This window comes from Cibotium barometz, chromosome 1, assembly GCF_041138505.1.
Source record: "Cibotium barometz isolate CiBa-2024 chromosome 1, ASM4113850v1, whole genome shotgun sequence".
Classification (NCBI taxonomy): Eukaryota; Viridiplantae; Streptophyta; class Polypodiopsida; order Cyatheales; family Cibotiaceae; genus Cibotium; species Cibotium barometz.
This window is the reverse complement of record NC_141046.1, coordinates 18,939,092-18,965,869: the sequence shown is the minus strand read 5'-3', so window position 1 is coordinate 18,965,869 and position 26,778 is coordinate 18,939,092. Positions and strand designations below refer to the sequence as shown.

Genomic DNA, 26,778 nt, shown 5'->3' with positions numbered 1-26,778 from the left:
AGATATATTAACGTCCTGTCGAGGCCAAAGCTGACCTATAGGACAGATCAGAATACATCTTTGGTTACAATCCACTTCGGGGTATCGGTTAAAGAAAAGTGCATGTGGGATCAAAAAGAAACTAACTTCAAAGCTCTCATGACTCATGAGAGTTACATGTTACAATGGTAAAATCACCATGTGCTTAATGTGATTAGATATGTATAAGTATCAAGTTCATGTCCTTCAAAAGGAGGGTGGACCTTTAAAATCTTTGATGATAGCTTTTCCTCCTCTATAGACCGCCCACTTCCCTTGTTTCCTTGCTTCTCTGACTTTGGCCAGTTCCCCCGCTCTATTCTTTAGTTGTAGTGGGGTCAACTCATCAGAAATCCACACCGAGGTACCTTGCAATGATTTAGTCTGCTTCATTACCTTGATCTTATCAATCATATCATAGTATCGAACCCTAGCCTGTTTCCCTTTAATTTGAATGTCAGTTGGGTCACCAAGGTCTATAAAAGGTACCACTTTAGTGAGTCGTTCCTTTATGATATCTACATCCAAGATGTATCCCTCTAGCTGTTCATCTGTGTTGGTACCTACTGACCAATCTTCTGGCAAGCCCCCAATTCGAACAAAAGTTTCCAGGCTTTTGACCCTTTCATTTTCTTTCAGGACTGACAGTACTTCACTGACAAAGTTCTCTGATTTTACCTGAGGTTTTGTGCTTTCTTGTTGTGTTTCCTGTATTTTTTGGGTTGCTTCTTGGGCTGCTTCCTGAATCTCCTGCTTGTTCTTGATGTCCTGCAATTGAGCTTCGAGGCCAGCAATCCTTGTTTCTTGACTGGCAATCTTTGTTTCCTTGTGTGTCAGCTCAGTTTTGAGGGTGGAGACCTCCTGCTGCAATTTCTTCAGTTCTCCCATGATGAAGATCTCCCATGGGGATTGAGGTTTGATAAGGGGTGGAAGGGGGGGTGGGTTCGAGGCCATGGTTGCAAATGACTTCAGTTTAGGGGCCATGTTGTATCACGGGGGTGCTGAAAATAGCCCACAGGGAGCCCCCCCCCTCCCCCTCAGGGGGGTACTGAATTTAAACCCTACTCAAGAGAGGGTAAGGGCGAGCAGAGGAGCAGAGGAGGGGGCTGCTACTACAGCGGCGACGAGAGGGGCAGGCCCTGCTGCAGCGGCGACGGGAGAGAGAGAGAGAGAGAGGAAGTGACGGGGAGAGAGAGAGAGAGAGAGAGAGCGGAGAGGGGGGGGGCTGGGTCTGTGGCGGGAAGAGAGAGAGAGGAAGTGACGGGGAGAGAGAGAGGGAGAGAGAGAGCGGGGGGGGCAGGAGGGCAGGGGCAGCAGTAGGTGACGGGGAGAGAGAGAGAGAGAGAGAGCAGGGGGCGCAGGCCGAGAGCAGGGGGCGCAGGCGGAACAGCGAAGAGCAGGTGACGGGGAGAGAGAGAGAGAGAGAGCAGGGGGCGCAGGCCGAGAGCAGGGGGCGCAGGCGGAACAGCGAAGAGCAGGTGACGGGGAGAGAGAGAGAGAGAGAGAGAGAGAGAGAGAGAGAGAGAGAGAGAGAGAGAGAGAGAGAGAGAGAGAGAGAGAGAGAGAGAGAGAGAGAGAGAGAGAGATTTTATTAACGTCTTCCAAAAGACCGAACTCGAGAGAGATTTTATTAACGTCTTCCAAAAGACCGAACTCGGACTATGAGACAAATCGGTGTACCTGTATGGGGTATCCTCTGTCATCCCAACAAAATGAAAAAGTACTGAACTAAAAAGCTGAATCTGGGTGTGCAATAAGTACAATGAGTGGTGGAGGGGATGGAGCTCTACTACTAGGAGAATGCAAAGCTATATGCATGGAGTATACAATCATGATATGCAACCTAGCTAGCTCCATCCTGTACCATACGGGGGGTATAAAATGGTATACATCAATGAAGGGGGTGTCCACAGCTCCCTGAAGAACATGCCTGGGTGTGCTCTGAAGCGAGCCAGTCGCTCCGCACCCTCTCTGTGAAACTGAGCTCTGATCTCTGTCATCTCTCTCTGGTATAGGCGTAGTGTTCGAAAGCCAGGTGTCCTCTGTCTCCTGCGGGCTCTGAGTGTCTCTGCTCTCTGGAGAGTAATTCCCTGCCGTGTAGGGGCTGGGAGTGGGATGGATCTTTGAAAAAATGTAGTAATCTGTGTCTGTCGTCCCCCCTCTGGAGCTGTCTGAGCTTGTAATGATGTCTCTTTGTGGCGCTGTATGTCTAGAATGAATCTCCCCAGTATGCGCTGGTCTGCTGCCTCAAAGATCTGGCGTAGCGAATGTGGCTCTTTGAATAAAATGGGATATCTCTCTCTGATGGCTGTATATGCTCTGCATCTGCATACATAATGCTCCTCACTCTCCACCTCCTCTCTGCACAATCTGCATACCCTCTCCTCTCGGGGGATCCGTGCTGTTTTGCCAGTCTCAATCTCCAATCGGTGTGATGAAACTCTAAGCTGACCAATAGCCACTCGGGAGCCGTGTGGTAAAAAGCCCTCCATGTATCTAGGCCTCTCTATAAATCCATCATCAGTGATACTCATGAAGTGATCTCTGTAGTATAGCATCTTCGGTGGAAGAGGCTGTGTAGGCGATATCCATGTCTCTCGTGTATAGAGCTGCCATAGATCCTGTCTCAATACTCTGTTCCTCTCACTATGAGAGAGACGGATATGTGGTGCATCCCTGTCATACTGGAATGGTGGTAGATGATCCATGTCTAGGCCATGCTATGAGAACCAATGTGTGACCTGTGCATACCATGATCCTCTGTCTCCTGCCTCAGCCAGCTGTCTAGATGCCTCAAAAGCTTTGTATGACAATCTGTCCTGTGGCATCTCTCTGAATCTGTCTAGCAGTTATATAGTCTGAAATATGGCCTCTACCATCATAGGAGGCGCAGCAAACTCTGCTCGGATAATGTCATGAGGTACTGATGGTTTGCTGCGTATCATGCGTGCCATCATGAGGGCCTCTATCTGTGTCCACCAATGGGTAGCAAGGCTTGGCGCCCATACCGCTGCTCCATACATCAATGCCAGTGTGACTAATGTGTCAAATAGCCACCCCTTCGTCCAGGGCTCCTGAAAATGCGCCTGGTGGCACTGTCTCTCTAGCATAGCCAATGATGCATATCCCCGTGTCAATCTAGCTCTGGCTGCTGAACCCATGGTGAAGCGTGTGGCTGCTACAGAGAAGGTAACCCCTAGGTACACGTATGATGTCACCACCTCCACCTGGCGTCCTGCGAGAGTGAATGTCAACTGACTCCTGCCTTGTCTTGATGTATGAAAGACCATAACCTTGGTTTTCCCAAGGTTCACAGTAAGACCCCTCTGTGTGCAGAAATGCGCCTGGTGGCACTGTCTCTCTAGCATAGCCAATGATGCATATCCCCGTGTCAATCTAGCTCTGGCTGCTGAACCCATGGTGAAGCGTGTGGCTGCTACAGAGAAGGTAACCCCTAGGTACACGTATGATGTCACCACCTCCACCTGGCGTCCTGCGAGAGTGAATGTCAACTGACTCCTGCCTTGTCTTGATGTATGAAAGACCATAACCTTGGTTTTCCCAAGGTTCACAGTAAGACCCCTCTGTGTGCAGAAATCATCGAGTGCATGTAGATGCTGCTATAGACCACCTGGAGACTCAGACACTAATACAATATCATCAGCATAGAGCATAATATGTACTGAGGTACCTGCTAAATCAACTCCATCTCCGCCTCCCCGTGTAATGAAGTCAGCCACCTCATCAATGTATAACCCAAATAGCGTGTGGGAAAGTGGGCATCCTTGCTTCACACCAATGGTGCTAGCAATAGTCTTGGACATACCTCCTGGACATCTGACTCGCCCAAAAACCTGCTCATATAATGCATAGATGCCCCATGTCATATCTGCTGGTATGCTAAGAGACTGCAGGCGCTGAAAGAGCCTCTCTCGTGGTACTGTGTCAAATGCCTTGCGGAAATCCACAAAGTAGCAATAGAGCTTTCTCTTCCTCACTCTGGCCTGATCAATCATACATCTCAAAGTGAATACATGGTCAGTGGTAGAGAAAGCTCTCCTGAAGCCTGCCTGCCCTGATGAGCGTAAACCTGCTCGCTCAGCATATAAGCTAATAAGCTCTTGCTCCAACACTGCACCATAGAGTTTAGCCAGCACGTGGCCAACCATAACCGTCCTGTAGTTGCTCGGATCGAGCATATCCCCTGTTTTGTGAATCGGCACAATGGTGTGCATCGTCCACTCCGCAGGCAAACCCTCTGCTAGTGCCCTGTTAAACAGGTGTGCAAGAAAAGGAGCCAAAGAATCTACTGCATATATGAGATGCTCACCCTGCAGGCCCATATGGTCGGCGGCCTGTCCATGCTGTAGGCGGCGGATAGCTTCCTGTACCATCGAGTGGGTAAAGAAGCTAGCTGTGGTAGGTCGAGGCTCCTGTGGCTGAGGTATAGGTGGTTGCTGTGGGGCATGGTATAGGCCCTCTGCATATGTGTGCCATGTCTGTGGGTCTGCAATGGGTGTCAGTGTCCAGGGCTCTCTGAAGTGCCGCCATGAGATAGGGCTATCTCTACTCATGAAGAAATGGAAGATCTCTAGCTCCTTTATCTCTGCGAAGGCCCGCCTTTTGCGGCGAGTAAGTCTCCTCATCTCTCTCCTCGACTCCTGCTCTGTGATGGCTCTCAAGGCTCTCTGTATGCGGAGCCGTGAGTATAGGGCTCTGCACTCGTCATCATACCATCTGTTCTGGGGCATAGTCCCAGATCTCGCAGGCTCTCCTGAGTGGACACGATGTGGGAAGCTTTGTAATGCAGCCGTGTGTAGGAGTGATGCCAGCTGGGCTGTAATGGTATCCATAGGTGCCAGGGGATCCATGAGTAGGAGCCCATCCTCTACTCTGCCAGTGTATATGTCTGCCATGTCATGTGTGAAGTAGATGGTAGTGTGTGGCGTCGGTATGTGGGGGGCTGGTGATACTGGTGATCCGGCTAGTGAAAATGCCAAGTATGTATGATCTGCCCCAATAGGACGAGGTGGAATGGAGAATGAGGTGACAAGCTGTGATGCCTCCAAAGACCCCATAATGTAGTCTACCACCGTGCCTCTGGTCCGTGTATGACCCCCATGTGGGAAGCATGTCAGCCCTCCTGATCCCGGCCACTGTAGCATTCCGTTATAAATAACGAGACGATGCCTGGCTCCCAACTCTAGTAAGTGGTCCCCATAATGTCCTCTGTCTGGTCCAGTGTCCTTTGATGCCCGACTAGCCCCTATCTCCTCTGGATCCACAGGGTGGAGGATCTCCATGTCATCATAGTCATACACCTCACACTGTCTGCTCTGTGTGTGTGGGCATTGAAGTCGCCCGTAAGAAATACTTCCCCTAGTGTAGAATAATGCATAATCTCCTCTTACAGACAAGTGTATGGCGAGGCTCCTGTCTCCTCCTCCTGTCTCCTCCTGTGGCATGTCCTCTGTAATGACATAGGAGGATCGTGATGGAGAAAAGTAACATAGAGCTATGACCCTGTCCTGTGAGAGCTGTAAGCTGATCCACATGTATCTGGCCTTTGGATCCTGTGCTACCACTCTCAATCTGCCCTGTAGCTCCCGTCTGATAGAACTGCTACTCCCCTCGACCCTCTCGAGGTACCCTGGCGTGTGGTCCTCCTGTATGCTAACTCCCACTGGAATCCCTCTACTCGAGGGCCCTCTCTCTGGGCTGCTCTGATGTGTCTCTGTCAGAAGTATGATGTCTCTCCCCACCATAACATGCTCCAGTCGTCCAGGCTGCACCCATAGTGAACCATTACAGTTCCATACTGCCATGTGTATCTCTGTCAGTGGCGTGGTCTGTGTCCCATAGGCCCCAAACCGCTAATCCATGGGTCGGCCATCAATGATGACCCGACCATCTCGATAGAAGGCCTTCTTGCCTTCTCTCCTCGCATGTAAGACTCGTGGCATGCAAGCTCTCCTATGCTCAAGCTGCATCCTCGTGAGATCATCATCCAAGAAAATAGGAGCTCCCTCTAAACCCCGTAGTATGACCCTCTTCCTCATGAAGGTGACCCTCTCCGTCTTTCCTGCAAACTGTAGGATGAGGGCTCGCTTGCGTGTTGAGTCTTTCCCGGCTCTCCATGCTTTGGTGAAGGGGAGAGGGTGCTCTTCCTTATAGCCGAGCTTCATGCATAGAAGCTGTCCATCTTTCTCGGGAGTGGAGTCGGGTGTCTCGGCTATACCTGTGACTCGAATGCATAGTAGCCAGGAGTTTCATAAAAAAGGTTTTTGAAACGTGTTTCGAAACGTTTCATTGCCCGACCCAAAAGTATGAAACGGGAGGGGTACCTGGGGGGGGGGGGACCCAACAATAGGGACCCTCAACAAGTTTCATATCAATTTATAAGACTGCAAACAAACATGTCACCTTGATCTTATAGACTTAAAAATGTGTAAATAAAAGCAAGACATTGCAATTTGAAATTTGATTTACGAATCACGATGTCATATCAATATTTGACATCATGAGTCATGACATGCTGCAGGCTGAAAAAGGCTCAAATTTTGAGCCGTACGTTTTCAAACGGCAAAAATCCCCAATTTTGACATTAAAAAAAAATAAGCATAAAAAACTCGTTTCAAATTTAACGAAACGTTTCGAAACGTTTCGTACTTCAGTGGGGATGCGAAACGCGTTTCATTGCTACTATGCTCGAATGTTGAGGCGGCGGGCATGCCTCATCTTCTCCTCCTCAATGGTGGTGTGAATGATTTGGTGTTCTTCCCTTTGAGTCTCCTCCCTCACTTCTTTACGGATGTTCTTCTTCACCACCTCAACCCATCCTGAGAGAGAGAGAGAGAGAGAGAGAGAGAGAGAGAGAGAGCCTAGGCCCTAGAGGGCGGGACCCAGGAGGGAGACAGCTTGAAAGTTGAGAGCTTGAGAGAGGGAGAGAGGTAGGGCGTGAGAGAGAGATTGAGAGAGAGAGAGCTTGAAAGTTAAGAGAGAGCTTGAGAGAGACTAGATAGTAGACACTAGTCTCTAGAGCTTGAGCCTTGAGAGAGAGCATGTGAGAGAGAGCCTAGCTGCCCACGCCCCAAACGGCTAGAAAAAACAGCCAAAAAACGGCCAGAAAAATGATCAGAAAAAACGGGCATTAAAAAAAAAAGACAGAAATTGCTATTTTTTTTTCACAAGTACTTTTCGGAAATGTTTCGTACCGTACGACACGAAACGTCTGTACCGTTTCATATGCGAGCAACAAAACGCTATTGGAAAAAAAAAGCATCCCACATTTGTCCCGTACAGCTCTGTCATGTGCACATTGTGTATCTATCGTGTGCTACACGCACGCAAGACTAGTTTCGAGGCTTGGGGAAGCTTGGAGCTAGGCAGGCTGATTGACGAGCTGAGTTAGGGATATACAATTGAGAGGTGAGTCAGGCCTGCACCCCCTTTGTTGTTTATTCGTTTGTTTGCAGGATTCGAGTCTCGTACCAAGAACGATCACGAGGAGATCCGTGGGGATTTGACAGTGGTATCAGAGCATACCTCGTGAACGAGCAAGTCGGTAGGTAGAGAAGATGAGGTCGAAGAAAGGTATGTGTTAAAAAAGCTTGCTGTTTTTTCTGTGCATACTGCTGTTTTCAGATTCAGTATGTGTTTTTCTTCATCAAAGAAACCCATGTTGATGGGAGGTGGTAGTCTAAGTAGGGTCGTTTGCTTTGCAATGAAGAGGCATGATTCGTTTGTGCAGTCGCATGAACGTAGAGAGAGAAAACAGAAAAAAGCATCTTCGTTGCTTTTGGTTGAATGCGAACGGGAGAGAGAGAGCGTGAGAGAACGCCGGTTGTCGCTGTGTGTGCTGGCCGAGTACTGATGTACTGGTTGTAGGTGTAGGCGTTGGGCTACCAGCAGCTACAGGCGGCCATGCGCCTAGGGCTATGTAGCCAGGCGGCCAGGCCTGCGTAGCCAGCCCAGGCAGCGCCCAGGCCAGGCCAAGCGGACGCCCAGGCCCAGCGAGGCAGGCGCGTAGGCCTACGCCGCCTTGTGGCCAGGCCTACGCGAGGCTGGTGCAGGCGCAGCCGGACGTGAAAGCACTAGCAGTGGCGCGTGAGGACGTCAGCACCCCAGGCCGCCGACGACGCTAATCCGGGAGGGTTGGAAAAAAAAAATCGCAAAAGCATTCGATGCTTTTGATATTTTTTAGTTTATTTTTTTTTAAAGTTTTAAAACCCCCACCTCCAAGGTTTAAAAGCGTTTATTTTTTTTAAGAATATAGAATATATATATATATATATATATATATATATATATATATATATATATATATATATATATATATATATATATAAACACAAAAGCAAAAGCCAAAGATAGCTTTTGGGGGCTTTTAGTTTTTGTGGAAACCTTTATAAACCCCCTTAAGTGGGCTTCTTGCCACACATCTCTCAAGTTTTCAAGCTCTCAAGCTCTCAAGTTCACTCGCACTTTTATTGTGCACAGATCGAATTTTCTCTCTACTTACCCTCTTCACGATGTCAACCCAAGAATCAGAGTTGGAGCCCCTATTGGAACGCGAAGGCTTGCCGGCTACGGAAGGTACCGATGTCGATCTTTTTGACGACTTTGTGTCAAAATCAGATTTCCAAGAGTTCAAAGTAGCTCAACTCCATCGCTCTATTGACCACTACCCTCTCTACTCTATCGGGTATGGATACCTTGGCTTCTGCTTTAGGCCCCAACATTACTCCGGAACCATTTGGGGGCGAGCAAAAGCAGCGCACCAAGGAGATCGTGGACACGTGGCTACATAAGTGGCAAGTTCACTTTCAGTTTCATCCATATGATGATGGGAAGAAGATACAGTTAGCAGCAGGTTTCCTGTGCGGCAAAGCTTTGCTTTGGTGGAAGGAACTCAACCCTAAGCCAACGACTTGGGCACAATTCGAAGACGTCTTCAAGAAGGAATTCCTCAAGAAAGAGAATGATTATGATGTTGTTGCTCGGTTTTCAGCTTTGACCATGACCTCGCAGCACCTCACTTATGAGGTCTACCTCCAGAAGGTTAGGGACTTGCAAATGAAAGCTACAAAGATGGATCCTACTACTCTGTTGGGGTTTTTCGTAGCTGGTTTACCAGACTCGTACCGATTACAGGTTCAAAATAACAAATGTAAAACATTGGACGAGGCCATTCATTCAGCTTGTATCTATGATGATACAATGGTCTCTTCCAAGTCGAAACCCGTTACCAAGCAGGGGAACAAGCATAAACGAAAGTTCTCCGCACCTATGGCTAACACGACTGAAGGAAAGTCTTCGGACCAACCTTCCAAGAATTCAAGTTCGACACCAGCGAAAAAATGACTCCTTAGGGTAAAGCTCAAGAAGGAAGGACGTTGTTTTATCTGCGAAGAAAAAGGACACATGCGTAATGAGTGCCCAAAGCAAAAGGGTACCAAGACGAACGCAGGACCCAAGCCAAAGGCAGCTAATCAGTTGTCTTTGACAGGTACATCAATTACTGTACTTTCTCGCCCTAGTACTTGTTCTGATTGTCTGTTCAATTCTAAAGTACAAAGATGAAAGGGTATGTAGAAGATTATGTTCTCAAGTGTCAGATTTGTCAGGCAAATAAAGCTGAACGTTTTAGACAGGCAGGGTTGTTGCATCCTTTGCAAATCCCAGGTAATAAATGGGAAAGTATTTCCATGGATTTTATTACCGGATTGCCAAGAACACATCAAGGCCACGATTCTATTTGGGTTGTGGAGGATGGCTTGACAAAAATGGCTAGATTTTTACCGACCCGGAAGACTATTTCAGCTACGCAATTAGCACGGCAATTTATCGAGCAATTGTTTAGACTGTACGGGTTACCGCAAGACATAGTCAGTGATAGGGACTCTAAGTTTACGAGTGATTTTTGGAAACTTGTTTTTGAGAAGTTGGAAACAACTTTGAATTTGAGTTCCTCTGATCATCCTCAATCTGATGGCTAGACTGAAAGAGTGAATCAGATTTTGAAGGATATGCTTCGAGCATATGTATCCAAAAGACAGAGTTCATGGGAGGATTATCTTCCTATGTTAGAATTTGCATATAACAGTACTAAGCATACGAGTATAGGTTTTAGTCCTTTCATGCTTATGTATGGTTTTCAACCTAGATCACCTGTTACAGTAGGATTCTCAGGACTTCAGCATGATGTAGCACATAATTTTTTGCAAGATATGCAGGAAATGTTACAAGTTGCGAAGGAATCTATTAGAAGTGCTCAAGACCGAGACAGGTTTTATTCTAATAGACATCGTTCACCCAGAGAGTTCTCTAAAGGAACGATGGTGTATTTGCGAGTTCCGAAAGATTCCAAGACTTTACGGACAGGTCGATCTCCGAAATTATCCCCTAGATACCGTGGACCATTTCGTATTACACAAAGGATTGGTTCAGTTGCATATGAATTGGATTTGCCTTCTCATGTGAAAGTTCATCGTGTATTTCATGTCAGTAGACTTAAGGAAGTACTGGGTGGAACAGATCAGTTAGTTACTCCTCAAGAAATCATAGATGTCGAGGACATGACATTTGTTCCGCACGAACTTGAAAAGATTCTTGGATTTCGTGAAAGAAGATTGCGTAATACGCTTATCATGGAATACAAGATCAAGTGGAAGGATCGTGTTGAGGGGGACGCTACATGGGAGACATTGACTACTCTTCAGAGAGATTACCCTGGCTTTTTAGTGAGCTCAGGAGTGAGCTCTTAGAGGAAGGGGAGTATGTCATGTGCACAGTGTGTATCTATCGTGTGCTACACGCACGCAAGACTAGTTTCGAGGCTTGGGGAAGCTTGGAGCTAGGCAGGCTGATTGACGAGCTGAGTTAGGGATATACTAACGGGCGGACACCCAAGTATGGATGGGTGGGCGTCCAAGTGTGGACGCCCGATGACCGGCCAAGAGCCTATAAAAGGGTGGCCAAGGTTAGTTATTGGGATATAGAGAGTCTCGCGAGTTTGTGAGAGCTCTATGGTCTTGGAGCCTGGATCTAGTGCAGACGTGCACCTGCTTTACGTAGCCGAGGCCGGCAGCAATCTCGAGGCCCGCGAGGGCAGCTTCGTGGCGGTATGGGACGTCGCGAGGAGGAGATTGGTCGGTACGTCAACCTAGTTAGCTTAGCTCGTGGCTCGGTGGGGACAGCCAAGACTGTGGGCTTGCCCACGGCTGTCATGGTTGGGAGGTGAGTCAGGCCTACACCCCCTTTGTTGTTTATTCGTTTGTTTGCAGGATTCGGGTCTGGTACCAAGAACGATCACGAGGAGATCCGTGGGGATTTGACAAGCTCCTTTCGCTTCATACCGTTTTTTACGTGCCTGTGGTATGGTATGCGTCCCACATACAAGTATGAGTGCTGGAAATCTCTTGTGATGTACCTCTTGGGGCTCTGACATGTCCGGTGACGGACTCATAGAGGGTGATGATGCTCCAAACCATGTCAGATGGGGCCCTGTCTCTCTACAAATGAACTAAGCTCCGCCTCTAGCATTGATCCATAGTGTTTGGCCAATGTGTGGGCAATCATGATTGTCCTGTAATTATTAGGCTCAAGTGGATCTCCGGCTTTGAGGATGGGGGTGATGGTGTTAGTGGACCAAGAGGGTGGAAATCCTTCACAAGGGGCTCTATTGAACATGTAGGCTAGTAGGGGCGCCAAGGTATCATCGGCATGTGAGATGTACTCGGCAGTGAGTCCCTTGTGATCTTGAGCTCACCCATTACGTAGTCTATGAATGGCCTTGAGGACCATGCCCTTTTTGAATGTGGAGGTGGTGGGGCGGGGATCTGGTGGTAGGGGTAGAGGTGGCTGATGGGGGATATGATATAGTGCCATGTGCCCGGGGAGGTGATAGGTGTGGGGGGGTGATGTTCTCGGAGTTTCCTCTAGGGCTCTTTGAGGTTTGGCCTTAAGAATAGTTGGTATAACTCATCCTCTTTCCAAGCGTAGAACTCCCGTTTCTTGCGTTGGGTGAGCCATTGAGAAATCCGTTGTGCTTGGCACTTTGTGATTTGGCCAATCCATACCTCATGCTTAAGGCGGGAGGGTGTGGCTCGGCATTTGTCATCATACCAACAGTTTTGGGGCATGGAACCGCAAGGTGGCTTGGCAGTAGACCGTTGCGTGCAGATGAAAGAAGTGGTTGATGGGGAGAAACCTGAATTAGGGTTAGAGTTCATTCATGGGAGACATACACAGAGAAGCAAGGGAGAGAGAGAGAGAGAGAGAGTTGTGGGGATAAGTCAACTCATGAAAAGCATGAGTGTGTGACTCCCCTATCACACATGTATACTTAACTTATGGGCTTGTACACACTATAAGGGTGGGCATAACGCCTTTACCCCAACAACCTCCCACTTAAAGGCAAAGTGCCCTTAAGTAAAGGAAAAGAAAAAATCAGCATGTACATGATAATATACAAGGCCATGTCAAGGCTGAAAATGGCCTCATCCAATGCCCATCAAGTGTCTGCAATGAGCAAACCGCTCCGGAGGCAAACTCTTCGTCAACAGATCAGCCGGGTTGTCATCCGTATGAATCTTAACAAGCTGAATTTGCTTGTTCTCTATCACCTCTCTGATGAAGTGATACTTCACATCCACATGCTTCGTCTTTGCATGAAAAACAGGGTTCTTTGCCAACTGAATGGCACTCTGACTGTCACAATGCAACAATGGAATATCCCCTGTATAGCCCAAATCAACCACTAACCGAGATAGCCATAATGCCTCCTTGCAAGCCTCTGTGGCTGCAATATACTCGGCCTCTGTAGTAGATAAGGCAGTGCACTTCTGCATCCTGGATATCCATGACACAGCACCTCCTGTGAATGTAAATACATAACCGGTAGTAGACTTCCGGTTATCTGGATGACCGGCATAATCCGAATCCGTGTAACCATGCACTAATGCATCCTGTTTGCCAAAGCAAATGCACAAATCCTGTGTGCCCTTCAGGTATCTCATGACACCTTTCACTGCTTCCCAATGCTTCTTGCCAGGGTTGGCCATGTATCTAGAAACCACTCCCACTGCAAATGCAATGTCCGGCCTAGTAGCAACCATGGCATACATGAGACTGCCACAAGCTGAAGCATACGGAATCTTGGCCATATCAGCCCTGTCTCTATCTGACTGTGGGCTGTCCATAGCACTGAGTTTCACATATGGAGGCAAAGGAGTACTAGCTTTCTTCCCCCCGTCCATATTGAACCTCTGCAAGACTTTGCCAATGTATTCCTTCTGAGACAAATACAACACATGCTGATTTCTGTCCCGAAGTATCCGCATACCCAAAATGTGATTTGCATCACCCAAATCCTTCATATCAAAGGTTTCATGCAGCCTCTTCTTCAAAGCATCCATCTCTTTACGAGATTTCCCGGCAATCAACATATCATCAACATACAAAATGAGAATCAAGAGACTGCCATCCAAAGCTTTCTTGGTGTACAAGCAATGATCTATGTCACTTCTCCTGAATTTCTGTGATTTCATGAATGTATCAAATTTATGATACCATTCTCTTGGTGCCTGTTTGAGCCCATAAAGACTCTTTTTCAGCTTGCATACAAGCTTCTCCTTTCCACTCTCTGCATAACCCTCTGGCTGCTGCATATATATCTCCTCATGGAGATCGCCGTGAAGAAAAGCAGTCTTCACATCCATCTGAATCAAGTCCAGATCATCATGCGCAACCAAAGCCAACACAGCTCTAAGTGTGGTCATTTTGACCACTGGAGAGAAGATCTCATCAAAGTCCACACCATATTCCTGCTTGAAGCCCTTAGCCACTAACCTGGCTTTGTATCTTGGCTTTGCATCTGGTGCAACTTTGAGCCTGTATACCCACTTGCATGGCAAAACCTTCTTGCCTGCAGGTAAATGCACCAACTTCCAAGTTCCATTTTTGTGCAGAGAATCCATCTCTGACTTCATGGCACGCTCCCATAGAGCTTTGTCTGCCCTCTGTAAAGCCTCTTTGTAACATGAGGGCTCCCCACAGTCAGTGAGCATCAAGTAGTCAACCCCTGGAACAAACCTGTCAGGGACTCTGGAGGGTCTAGTGGACCTCCGTACCCAATGACCATCATTTGCAGGTTGCTGTCCAGCCTGCATATCACCCATTGGTGGCTCCTGTTCCATGCCATAAGGCTGAAAAATCATGCCCGGTATCTCCTCCAACTGTGGTATATCCATAGGGATATCTTCTGCCATCTCTGGCTGTCCATTTGGACCATTTTCAGCACCATTTAAGGGCTGGTTTTCCTGCTGTAATGGCTGATTTACAGCCCTTTGTTGTTGTCCATGATGTCCATCATCATCAAAGATGACTCTGCCAGGCTCCTGTTGCCTTGCAGGCTCCTTATACATGCATGTTTCATCAAAAATGACATCTGCTGCGTATGATCTTTCTATTTGTGGGATCCCAAAGTCTATACCCCATTTCACCTCTGTCACCATATCCTAGGAATATGCATTTGTGAGACTTAGGATCAAGTTTGGTGCGCATTTCCCTGCGTATGTGCACGTACGCAATTCAACCAAACACTCTCAAGTGCTTGTATGACGGAGGCTTCCCTGTCCATACTTCTTCTGGCACTTTCCCACCAAGCCTCGTGTTAGGTGACCTGTTTATAAGGTGAACGGCTGTCATAACAGCTTCAGCCCAAAAACCATGAGGTAATGCAGCATGTGACAACATAGAGCGGACCTTCTCCTGTATGGTCCTGTTCATCCTCTCTGCTGTCCCGTTTTGTGGAGGATCATAAGGAGTAGAGAGCTCCCTCTTGATGCCTTTAGCATCACAAAAGTCCTGAAACTGTTTGGACATATACTCTCCACCATTGTCGGAACGCAAAGCCTTCAGTGTTTTGCCAGTTTGATTCTCAACAAGAGCAACAAACTTCTGAAACACTGAGAAAGTATCACTCTTCAAACGAAGAGGATAAACCCACACCTTGCGTGTGGCATCATCAATAAAAGACACAAAGTATTTTGCCCCTCCCAAAGAAAGCTGAGGCATTTCACATACATCTGTATGCACAAGCTCTAACTGAGCATCTTTCTGTCCAAGAGCTTTCTTGTGGGGGCACTGTAGTTGCCTACCATATATACAATGCTCACAAAACTGAAAACTTGAAAACTTGAGAGAAGGCAAGTAACCCAAACGAGACAATTGCTCCATTCCTTTGACACTCATGTGTCCCAACCGGCTATGCCACATAGAGATTTCCGGCAGCTCGGTTGCATTTACATTAGCATGGTGACAAACACCTGCATGCATAAAGTAAAGAGTGTCCACCTTAGAGCCTCTGGCAACAACCAGTGAGCCCTTACTAATCTTCCACTTTCCACTACCAAATGTGGTAACATAATCAGCATCATCAAGCTGTCCAGTAGAAAGCAGATTCTTCTTGATCTCAGGCACATGCCTGACATCATGGAGCATAAGCTGTGAGCCATCTGAAAATACAAGCCTCACATCACCTCTGCCAAGAATTTTGCATGCATGGTTATCACCCAAATAAACAACTCCTTCATTGCCAGCAGTGTACCTGACAAACAAGTCTCTGCAACGTGTGACATGAAAGGAGGCACCTGAATCAATGATCCATGAGTGCATACCATGACCACCTGTAAGAAGTGAATGGGCATCAAGTGAAGACGTAAAGAGGACCTCATCCTCACTGCCACCTGCATGTGACACATTGATTTCTTCGATCTTGACTCCACTTTTGCCCTTTGGCTTTACATCTTTGGCTTCATCCTTGTCTTTGTCTTTGCCTTTTCCCTTTTCTTTTTGATCATTTTTCCATTTGTAGCATTGCTTTTTAATGTGTCCCTTTTTGCCACAATAATGGCATTCCAAATCCTTTTTGGAGCGAGACTTGCTCCTTCCCCTTTCTTGGCTTTTACCCCTTTGCTGGGATCTCCCACGTGCATTCATTGCATTGGACTTTCCAACAGAGTTGTTTTTCCTGTTCATCTCTTCTTGAAGAAGAGCACCCTCAACATCTGCATATGACAGCATAGCATGCGAATTGCTAGTGGCTGTCCTGAATGTGTCCCAACTCTCTGGCAAAGTGCATAACAAAAAAGTGGCTTTGAACTCATCGTCCATTGCCAACTTTTGATTAATGACTTGGCTGACAATACCATTAAACTCATTGAGATGGGCTGTCATAGAAGCCCCTTCCTTCATCTGAAGGCCTATGAGTTTCTTCAACCAATACACTTTGCTTGAGGCACTTTGTTGGGCATACAAGTCCTGCAATCTCTGCCACATTCCCCAAGCTGTCTTCTCTTCACGAATGCTGAAAAGTAATGAGTCTGACACAGATAACATGATAGTAGATCTTGCCAGCTCATCCATATCTTCCCACTCTTCAGCAGTAAGAGAAGCGGGCATTACACCCCTTTCTTTGATAGGCTTGTGCTGCTTTTTCTGGAGCAACACATTGTAGCACTGGGTTTGCCAAATATCATAATTATGCGAGCCTTCAAGCTTCTTGATGTGAAGCAATGAAGAGCTCTCACCTGTGGTTGCCATAGCAAAATGCAACCTGTCAATGCCTGACTCCCTGCAAATGTGCAAACACTGCACCAAAAGATGTGCAAACACTGCACCCAAAGCACACAAAGTGCTTACAAATGTTCTCCCAAGCTTTATCTCCCACTGCGGAAGCAAGAATGCAACTTTTCTCCCACTTTATGTGATGAAAACACCAAAATCTGGTTGTTGCAGATTTTGGACAGCACCTTAAATGTGCTCTTTTGCCTCTACAAAGTACTGTACAGCAGTACCAAGTGCTCACCAATGATGTACCAAACCTGTATCGGCAATTTCAGCAGCTAAATTTGAACCTTTTGATCACTCAAAACAGTGTACAGCCATGCCAAAACATGCACAAAGCTGTGCAAAATCTGTACCAGCAGGTACAATAGCAATAAATGCTCTCCTGGCTGTCCAAATGAGTGAAAATCAGACTTTTACTGTCCTGTACACTGCATACAACAGTTCCGAACAGAAATTGGGCAAAAGCCCCTTGACTGCAAGCTGATTTTTGAGGATTCAAGGCATAAATGGCTTGCCTGCTGCTTTGCCAAGCTCAACAAGCATACGGCGCACATGAAGGCATCCAGAGTGTTCACGATGCTTCCCCCTGGCCACATATACATCAAATACATGAAAGCCCCTTGATTTACAGGCACATTGAGTGCTTGTAAAGCATCAAGACATTATCCACAGCATCAAATGCGATTGCCTGCATGCAAATCGACCAAATCGGCACAAAAGCCCCTTGATTTGCACTGCAATTTGCTGCAATTTTGCCCAAATGTGCGATTTTTCACATCATACAGCATGTATGAGTGCTTAATTGCACAATTACATCAAAAGCCCCAAATTTCGACATCCAATTTCCTGCAAATTGAACCTGATTGTGACCAATTTCCTGCAAATTGATCCTGATTGTGACCAATGTCACCCAATTTTGCCAATTTTGCTCAAAAAATTGAGCAATTCGGCGCCTGTATTTGCTCAATTAATGATTGCACCTGCTCAATTGCAAATCCCCAGAAAAAAATTGAGGCAAATACCTTGATTTCTGATTTTCTGTTGCAGGAAAGGGGGGTGATGAATTTGGTGCTGCTCTGCAGAAATTTGATGCAGATGAGGGACTCCTCAGGCATGAGTATTCCACTGTTTCTCCACCTGGAACTTCTCCGGTTGACTGTTGCGATTATCAGCTCCAAAATCAGTGCTTGATGCACGCAAGATTAATCTTGATGATAAAGGGTTCCATCTTAGCCCGTGTTTGTATGCGAGAGATTTGGTAATGGGCAGCTTGCGCGGCAGGATGAACTTCCGACTCGGCTCGGAGAGTGAAAAGCAGTGGTGTCTGGGAAGCGAGCACAGGGACGATGCTTGGTGAAGACCACAGCGAGTGGCCAGAAAACACGACACTCCCTTCTCTCTGTCCGGTTGGCCAACCAGCGCCAAGCATATCAAGGAACGCTTGCGAGAAAGAGGCTCATACCTTTGGCAGAGGGGGCGCCATCCATTTCGCCGTCGCTGACTCCCTTACGGCTTCGCCTAGCGTTTCGAATAGCGCCAGCCGACGCCAGCCGACGCCTTCACAATCGACTTCGCAGCCTATTCGCCTAGCGCCTTTTCGCTTAGTAGCCTTCGACGCCCAGCCTACGGCTGCTGCCTCCACGATCGACGGTTGCTACTAGCCTTCGCCTGCGTGCCTTCGCTCGCTACCTTCGTCACCTAGCGCCTTCGCTCTCACGCTTAGATGCAGAAGTGGCTGCCCGCCACCCTTCCGCCCACCTGATTGCTGTCCAGTAGTCTTTGCTTACTTGTCTAACGCCTCTTCACACACAGGCTAATGGAGAGTCGAGCTGCTGCCTGCCATGCGTCAGAGATTCGAAGGACACCTGCTCTGATACCAGTTGATGGGGAGAAACCTGAATTAGGGTTAGAGTTCATTCATGGGAGACATACACAGAGAAGCAAGGGAGAGAGAGAGAGAGAGAGAGTTGTGGGGATAAGTCAACTCATGAAAAGCATGAGTGTGTGACTCCCCTATCACACATGTATACTTAACTTATGGGCTTGTACACACTATAAGGGTGGGCATAACGCCTTTACCCCAACAGTGGTGGCGGATGTGTGGAGTATGGTGGTTAGCTGTATGTGAGGGTGGGTAGGGGCACAGTAGGTTCCACATCTTGGAGTTGGCGGTAGATGTGTGTGTGTGTGTGTGTGTGTGAGAGAGAGAGAGAGAGAGAGAGAGAGAGAGAGAGAGAGAGAGAGAGATTTTATTTGTGTCGAGTCTTTCTGCCACTTTGCAGATGTTACAGACACGGCTCTTGAGTGGGCGCGGTGGAATGTTCAACAAAACTCACATTTGGCTGGTTTGATTTCAATTAGGAGCGTTAAAGGCTTCAAACATCAACTTGATAAGAAATTGAAGAAAGACACAAGAGATGGAGAGTGTAACCTTATGTCTGGCTGTTTTGGTCCACTCGAAGGTGGAGAATCAAGCCTGGCGACATCCATTGGTGAAGCTACTGAACCTGAGGTCTCATGCATTGGGAACGCCGCCTGCAGTCAGGATTTTCCAGTGCAAAATGAGGTGGTCTCAGCTTCCCAACCAAGCGAGAAAATGGGAATGGTTGAAGAGTTTGTTGATGGGAACGACGGCTCATCTATTATAAAGGAGAATTTGGAAGAGGTTTGTCACCCTGGACATGAGAGCCTGCCTGTTCTCGCAGGGGTTGTGGGTGATAAAGAAAGGTTTGATTTTTGCATGTGCAACCCCCCATTTTTCGAGAGTATGGAAGAAGCAGGTGCAAATCCTCACACGTCTTGTGGCGGAACTTCGGCAGAAATGGTGTATCCGGGAGGAGAAGAGGGGTTCATAACTAGAATAATTGAGGATAGTACAGAGCTGAAGGAGAAAATACAGTAAGAGCCTTAACCCTTGTTTGTATGAAAATTGTGTTACTTGTTTGTGGCTGTCATTGACTGTTTCTTCTTATGTATTGCAGCTGGTTTACTACCATGGTTGGGAGAAAGGTGAATCTCAAGGTATTGATGTTGGAGCTCAGAAAAAAAGGAATAGGGATGCTTCGTACGACTGAGTTTGTACAAGGTCGGACTTGTCGGTGGGGTCTTGCTTGGTCCTTCAATCAACCTGAAGAGAGTCTGCTTTCTCAACGAGTCACACCCACCAATACAAGCCGCATCTCTTTCATGCTAGAGGTGAGTATTTAATATGGTTATGCATTTCTTTCCTGGCTTATAAATGTAGACCTTTCTCACAACTTTATGTTGTTCTCTAGGCCAGGTGAGTGAATACAAGTGTTGGCTGGGGTGCTTCAAACCGAGTTTTTGGCATTCTGGTCCTTCATGATAAATCGAGTCACACAAAACCACCCCTCTTCAACCTTCTTACCTTTTTTCCAGATCGATGTGCTTTATGTTTTCTTATATTCAGATGTCGGTTCCTCTGTTTCCCTTTCTTTTTTTCTGTCCATCTCCCTCCCTTTTTTGGTTGTTTGATTGCGGGTTAGGGTCATGTGACGAACCCAACACACTGGTAGACCCTACAGGACCAGACGTGTGCCATGCAAGTTGCCAGGCAGGTTGGCCAGAGGGCGCAGTCAGGTACAACACGTCGGGCAGCAGTTGTGCCAGGCAGGTCAGCCATGGGCTCCCACGTATTCGAAAAGGAAAGTTAATTATTTGGGTAATTAACTGGTCGGACTTCATAAAAGAGGTCGCGGACCTGAATCAAACAGACAACCAGCAGATCCTTGCTTAAAAACAGGTTACCTCCCTTCCCACAGAGATCATCAATCACATAGTTGGGTTTCACCTTCAGCAATTGAGCCACCATACAGTGCGCTATTGGAAGTAAAGACAGCTAGGAGCAGCCAGCATTTTGGGAAAAATTTGGGCTTTTTACTTGGGTGCTTAGAGATTGACCACATTTTGGGGATCTTGGCATTACATGCTTGTGTTTGTGTTTTAATCATTTTGTTAACACATGCACCTGACTAGTTTCCTTACAGGTTAGGTGGGAGGGGATTGTAGGCATGGACTAAGAGTACTTAACTGGTGGCAAAAGTAGTGGCGACAGTAGCAGTTTGAGGGGTTGCTTTGGCTGAGCAGCAGCATCTAATGGCAAACGTGGGTGGTAGGATGATTAGGAGGGAAGGAGGCCTCACCAGAAGAATGAAGAGCTGTCTAGCTAGGTGGCAGAAAGATGAGGTGAGTGGTGACCTAATCGTATGGCAAGAGCGAGACATATATGGAGCACAAGAATCATGAACTTCCAGTCGCTTTGACATCTGGATTCTGAACAGTAACTCACTGATGTAAGGGCGTTACAGAGATTGCAATGTTAAGGTGTGGATCTGGCTGCAAATTAGTGCTGGTTGGATGCATTCTGTCTAAAACCCTTTGGCAGTCTGGATGCCATAGTTAATAGGATGAGGAAGCTTTGTTTCAGCTTGGATGTCAGTGGGAAGTGCACACTAATTTGCTCCTTTTGCACCCCATGTGTGCAGACAGTTCTTTAGGTGTCACATAAGATATTCCCCCATTTGTTAATTCAGTGGACTGGAAGCCATAGGTTGTGGGTTGGAAAGGTGGTTGTTGATAGGTAATCTTTTTGGTTGATTTTTGGTACTGATTGAAGCCACTAGTACTGTAGCACAGGTTACCACTCACGAAGTTTTCTTTGCATCTTGGTAATGGGCTTGCAATGTTGTATATTATCAATTTATCTGTAAGAGATTGAACATTAAGCTAGATTTTCACAAGTTTAAGATACTGATTATGACCCATCTCACTGATCAGGGGCTGCCTCGGCATTGTAGAGCATATGACGTATTTCAGGCATTGGTCCTTTACGTGCAAGAATTTGGAGCTGCCTGTAAAGTCGACACGGCAACCTTTTCACTCAAGGTAAAAGTGAGTGTGTGTGTGTTATGAATATACATATTTACATAAATACGTATATGTATGTGCGTTTATTGTTCTTTGAAACACTTTTGTAATACGGAACCCATAGTTACACATCCAGGAACACATTTGAGTAAATGTTTATGCTCTTGCATAACCTAAAGATACATGTAAGGATGTGTGCACGTGTGTATATTACTTTTGGAAACACGTAATCCACATTTACACACCTGGAATCACATAACTAGTGAATCTTTATGTTCCTGATGAAACATTTCTATTAGGGAAACGTCATAGGACAGGAAACGCGAGGAAACGGCAAACCTATGTGGATGGAAACGCCCAGGGCAGGTTGAGTTTCAAAGCCAATAACAGTGCAAAACAGAAACGAAACATTAAAACCACATTTAAAAGAAAGACTTGATCCGAGTTTCTCACGAATCAAACATTGAGAGACAAATACATGAGTGACATACATAGGTGACATATCAATGACATGATACATTTACATAGATTCCACAATTTCGTCATCAAGTACATCCTCGATACATGCTTCTAAAGCATCCTCCTCCAATACATCCCACTGTTCGCATGGCCCCGAGACATAGGAAGCCTCTTTCCTAGATATTAACTTGAGGTTGCTATGCACATACACCACGTCCTCAGCTTTCTTATGACCTAGTCGATTGTGATTAACCTAATGAATAAACCCATAAGTAGACCAATTGTGCTCACAAGCTGAGGCACTGGACACCTGATACAACACCCGAATGGCCAATCTTTGCAAATGTGGAGCTAGCAAACTCAATCTTGCAGAAGCTACTCTTCCATTTCTTGCTTCTCCCTTTACTGAATGCAGCTATAGGAGTGACATACTTCCAAAGGGGCTCAGGGGTGACTGGTGGTTTGGGCTTGAATAATGGGTTCACAAGAGGCACTGCAGAAGTTGATGGTGAGGAAAACATTGTTGGAGTCACCTAAATGCAAGGGCTCTTCTTGTTTGAGGTGGCTTTTTTCGCTGAGACTCAAGAGTCTTGGTGCAGAGCCACTATGGAACCAGCACAAGCTCAATGCATTTGCAATTTAGGGCTCTTTTTCGAATAGCATCAGGTAGTGAGAGTTTTTGAGGTCGAGGGGGCACCTGCAAGATGAGAAAAGCACGGTTCTCGGGGCACAATGAAAGCACAAGCACGGGAGAGGTTTGGTTTGGTTTGTTGAACCAATCTTCTTTTCTTGCATGAACCTGTAGGCGTGCAAGTGCGCACGGGAGAGTGCAGGAGTGTAGGTGCGCTGGGAAGCAAAAAATGTAGAGAATGTGCACTGTGAAGCAAAAAATGTAGCTGAGTTTGTTTTTCCCCAAATCTCTGCCACGTGGCCAATTTTGGCCGTTTTTTAAAGGTCAGGTAGGATTTTTTAAGGGGGGGCGGACCCTTTTAAAAAAGCGCTGTTTCCCTCACGTTTCCAAGGTGGGAAACGTGTGCACCAGCCAAGAAACGGGGAAACGGCGTTTCCCCGCCTCCAGCCCATGTTTCCTGCATATAACCAGAAGATGCATGTAAGGATGTCCAAACATATTTCATACATATGCATGTAAGGATGTCCAAACATATTTCATACATTTAGTTTAAGCTATTTCTACATTTAGTTTAAGCTATTTCTGCAACATTCAGTCAACCTGGGCAACAATATTCTCTTTACACATTTGCAGTTACTTTGGCATTAAGGGAAGTACAATTTGAATCTTTCTTTTGAAATTCAGTGGATTTACTGAGATTAAACGCTTTTTTCACTCAACCACCTCCGCTGGGTTTCTATCCTTACTTGTGGAAATAGTTATTAGTAACAAAGGGTGGACTGACTTGTAACCATAAGGAGCAAAGAACATACAATCTGAGCTGCTTTCTCTAGTGAAATTCTATTGGAATCTTAGGACATATGCAGTGCATTTTAAATGGAGAGTGGCGAGAATCTCATCGGAAAACAAAAAGCTATGGATACAAGAAAGGCAGTAAATCCCACAAAAACACGGGAATGGAATGCATGAAGAAACTGTTGGGAGATCACAAGCTTCTGATTCTTTTAATGCCTATAGTTGGAGGAGTATTCTTAAGATTCTTTAGAATTCAAGATTGGGTATTGATGATTGTCTATCTATGACACACACCACTGTTCTTTCTATTCGTTCTATCATGGGTTAAACTCTTCTGAAACTTTCATCCTGAATAGTTCCACAAGTCTCATTAATGCGGGGGTTTATCCACTCTGCTTTTGCCAGAAAATTTTCCTTCGTCTCTGCCTGGAGCCAAACTTTCATCGCTTGACCTTGGGCACACTCATAAAAAGCACAAACAAAATTTGGGTCACTTACAATGTGACAAAGGGAGAACTAAATCTATCCCCTCCATGGCCCCCAAAATTTGAAAGTATGGTGTAAAAGCATCCTTACAACTAAGCTTTTCTTCTGTAAAGGTCGTGCATATATGGACACAAAGCACGAAGAAAAAGCTTTTTCACTTAATTTTTTTGATCTTGGCTGTTAAATTCAATCAATGGTCACACTTTTACACTTCTAATACATATAGAAAGATGTGTGTGCGCACGCTTACTGGTATCAACAAAAAGTAATCTAAAGTAGGTAGATATAAATTTGTTTGTGTGGGTTCTTTGCAGGGTTCTTTTCATGATCAGCTAGAAAAGCAGCAGAGCGAGGATTCACAATGTGAAGTGGTAGCTTCATCAAGTGTGAGTGACCTGCATTTCACCTTATCGGTAAGAAATGAAGGCATACTTTATCCGTGTTAGCATGGAACAAGTGGGGCAATTTTAACTCGCTCTACAGTTTTCCTCCAGGTTTTTGAGCAAGCACCTGGAGCACTTTTAATCAAAGGAATGCTACTGGAAGAGAAAGACAGACTTGCAGGTGTGTTTTAATACGCATATGGTGTTATAACTATTGTTTTTGTTTCTTGCCATGCAGTTGCTTTGTGTGTGTGTGTGTGTGTGTGTGTGTTTTGTTATGTTTTTCTTTGGGGGTTGGGGTTTGGGGGTGTGGGGCTTGCACTATTTACTTTTACTTAGGTCTCAAGGTTTAAACTCACGCCCCCCTTTGTGGCAGGGTAGAGTCTCATTTCATAGCATTGCTATTTGATTTGACAGGCACATTTTATACAATGCTAAGTTCTGTTGAGCAGAATTTGAAGCGACACTTTTGTGCGAACTTTCGGCAAAAAAGATGATTGTTGATTTCTGGAGGGCAGTGCCTACAGATCTTTGACATTGTATCTTTTACTTGAGGTGAGCAATATGTTTGATGTGAATGTGGGTATGAATGTCTAAGAATCTTAACAGCTAATTGGTAGAAGGCCCTTTTTTATGAGGTGGTTTTGTTCTCACATGTAGTGATTTGGTTTATTGGTCATGAGGTGTCTCTGAACTCCCCAAAAGGATAACTTAGGTCTTTGGACTTGATTTCGATCTCCCCTCATTGTTGCAATTATTCTTCACGCAGATGATATTTTGTTGATTTCATGTTCTATGGAGGGGTTACAAAAGAAGCCCTTGGACTTTTTGTTAATGAGTGAATTTTAAGACTTAATGATGTCCATCATGATTTTGCACGCTTCTAGGTACAAGTAGAATGCATGAAGGCACTTACAAAGAAGATGCATCTATTTGGAAATGGTTTTTCCCAAGCCCATGGTTTTACCATGAGGAGAGTTGTAGAAGAACACCTTTGCGAAGGTGTCTAAATGGTTTCAACAAAACTAATGTGGAAAGAATTGTGAATGTGTTAGTGGGACCTTAAATGGTCTACTCTATATGCAAGGTCATTGATCTTTTTGGTGACCTTAAATGGTCCACAAAACCTTGGTGCCAATTTCACTATTGGATTCTTCTCAATGTTCTTGAGACGTCTCCTTTTCATTTCCTACGAGAACATAATCGCCTTCTTTAAAACATATGTCTTCACGTTTCTTGTTTGCTTATTTGTTCTATGTTTCTTGAGGCATACTTACTAAAGTATGTTATCAAAATATTGAAGAAACTCATCAATAACCTCTACTTAATGAGAAAGGCGAGAGGTTATTGAAGCCTTAACATAAATAATCTCAAATGGCACGCACGATAGCTCTCTTGGATTAGTATGTGATTATGTAATTCATGCAAATCCTACATAGATTTGAGAAGGAAACACATTATTACTTGTTAGGGATCCGCTAGATTTTAGTGATTTATTAGGAATTTTGATAGAATCATATGAGATTGATCATAGAGAAAAATTTGTTTCTCGAAGAATCACGTGTTATTTGGCTTGTGTCAAGCATGTTTTTAAAACACTTGACACATGATTTCTTTGTAAGAATTACACAATATTGTCGTCAAATTATTCATGATTTTACAAGGTCCAAAATTTTACTTCGTGATTTTTTATAATTTTATGTATTTCATATTGTTTATGAGAGGTTGAACTGCACATGTTTTGGTCTCAAATATAATGCATGATTCAATGTTTGTGTTGATTTACAGATGTTTCACAAATCTCATGGGATTTGATAAGAATCATACGTGATGATTTATACTCACATTGATAGTGACACAATTGTTTCTCCCAACTACAAGTGGGTGATCACAACCAATTCCTAAGCAGTACCTCATTATTCTTATATAAAAAAAGATATTCCTTTTAGTTTTTGGACCTATTCGCACCTCTCTTTTTGAGGAATATTTCAAAGATCAACTAGGAAGCATGCATGGTTCTTGACTAGAGTCACATGATTTGAGACGAAGACCACATGTTTATTAACTCTTAATTCACATTAATCTTAAATGCCTAATAATCACATGGAAATTGAGGTAAGAAAAAAGATGTAATTCAAGTCCTAAGCTTTACAATCACTAAATGCATCCTTACATAAACATGTTGAATAATGACATGGAAATGGAGTTTCTTTACATAAAAAACAGATAAAATTTAAGTTCTAAGCCTTGCAATCATTATTAAATGCATCATTTACATGAACATGGAAAATTAATGGTTAAATTAAGACTTATGTTTCTAAAACAAAACACCCAAAAAATAGAGAATGCAAAAATAGCTTTCAATCAAAGGAAAATGGAAGATCACTTGCTTGTTCTCTTAGAGGTTCAACTTTAATATGGTGAGATCCATTTCTCCATTGCTCCCTTACTCAAAGAACAAAAGTAAAACTAACCAAAATTAGATTT

The 26,778-nt window shown here is 45.3% G+C and overlaps 2 protein-coding genes across 7 annotated transcripts in view; one reads left to right on the top strand and one right to left on the bottom strand.

The window, feature by feature from the left end:
• The window catches only part of LOC147641686 (uncharacterized), a 75,668-nt gene extending 49,571 nt beyond the window's left edge, over positions 1-26,097 (top strand). The window contains exons 3-9 of one of the 6 annotated variants that reach the window (XR_015265923.1): positions 18,933-19,548; positions 19,632-19,845; positions 21,448-21,555; positions 24,223-24,321; positions 24,403-24,472; positions 24,709-24,846; positions 26,080-26,097. Coding sequence is in view for 3 of the 6 variants with exons in the window: in XM_086798490.1 (XP_086654616.1) it covers positions 18,933-19,548; positions 19,632-19,845; positions 21,448-21,555; positions 24,223-24,321; positions 24,403-24,472; positions 24,709-24,788 (1,187 nt within the window). In the remaining 3 variants the exon portion in view is untranslated. The other 5 variants (XR_015265921.1, XR_015265922.1, XM_086798507.1 and 2 more) reach the window with 5 other exon arrangements.
• LOC147641687 (uncharacterized) lies at positions 19-1,308 on the bottom strand. Its single transcript, XM_086798550.1, has one exon. The coding sequence runs from the start codon at positions 1,000-1,002 to the stop codon at positions 226-228; it is 777 nt and encodes a 258-aa protein (XP_086654676.1). The 5' UTR covers positions 1,003-1,308; the 3' UTR covers positions 19-225.
• Positions 26,098-26,778: the final 681 nt, after the last annotated feature.

Excerpts from the sequence above, each read along its gene's own strand:
- LOC147641687 (XM_086798550.1), bottom strand. The coding sequence starts at position 1,002 with ATGGCCCCTAAACTGAAGTCATTTGCAACCATGGCCTCGAACCCACCC.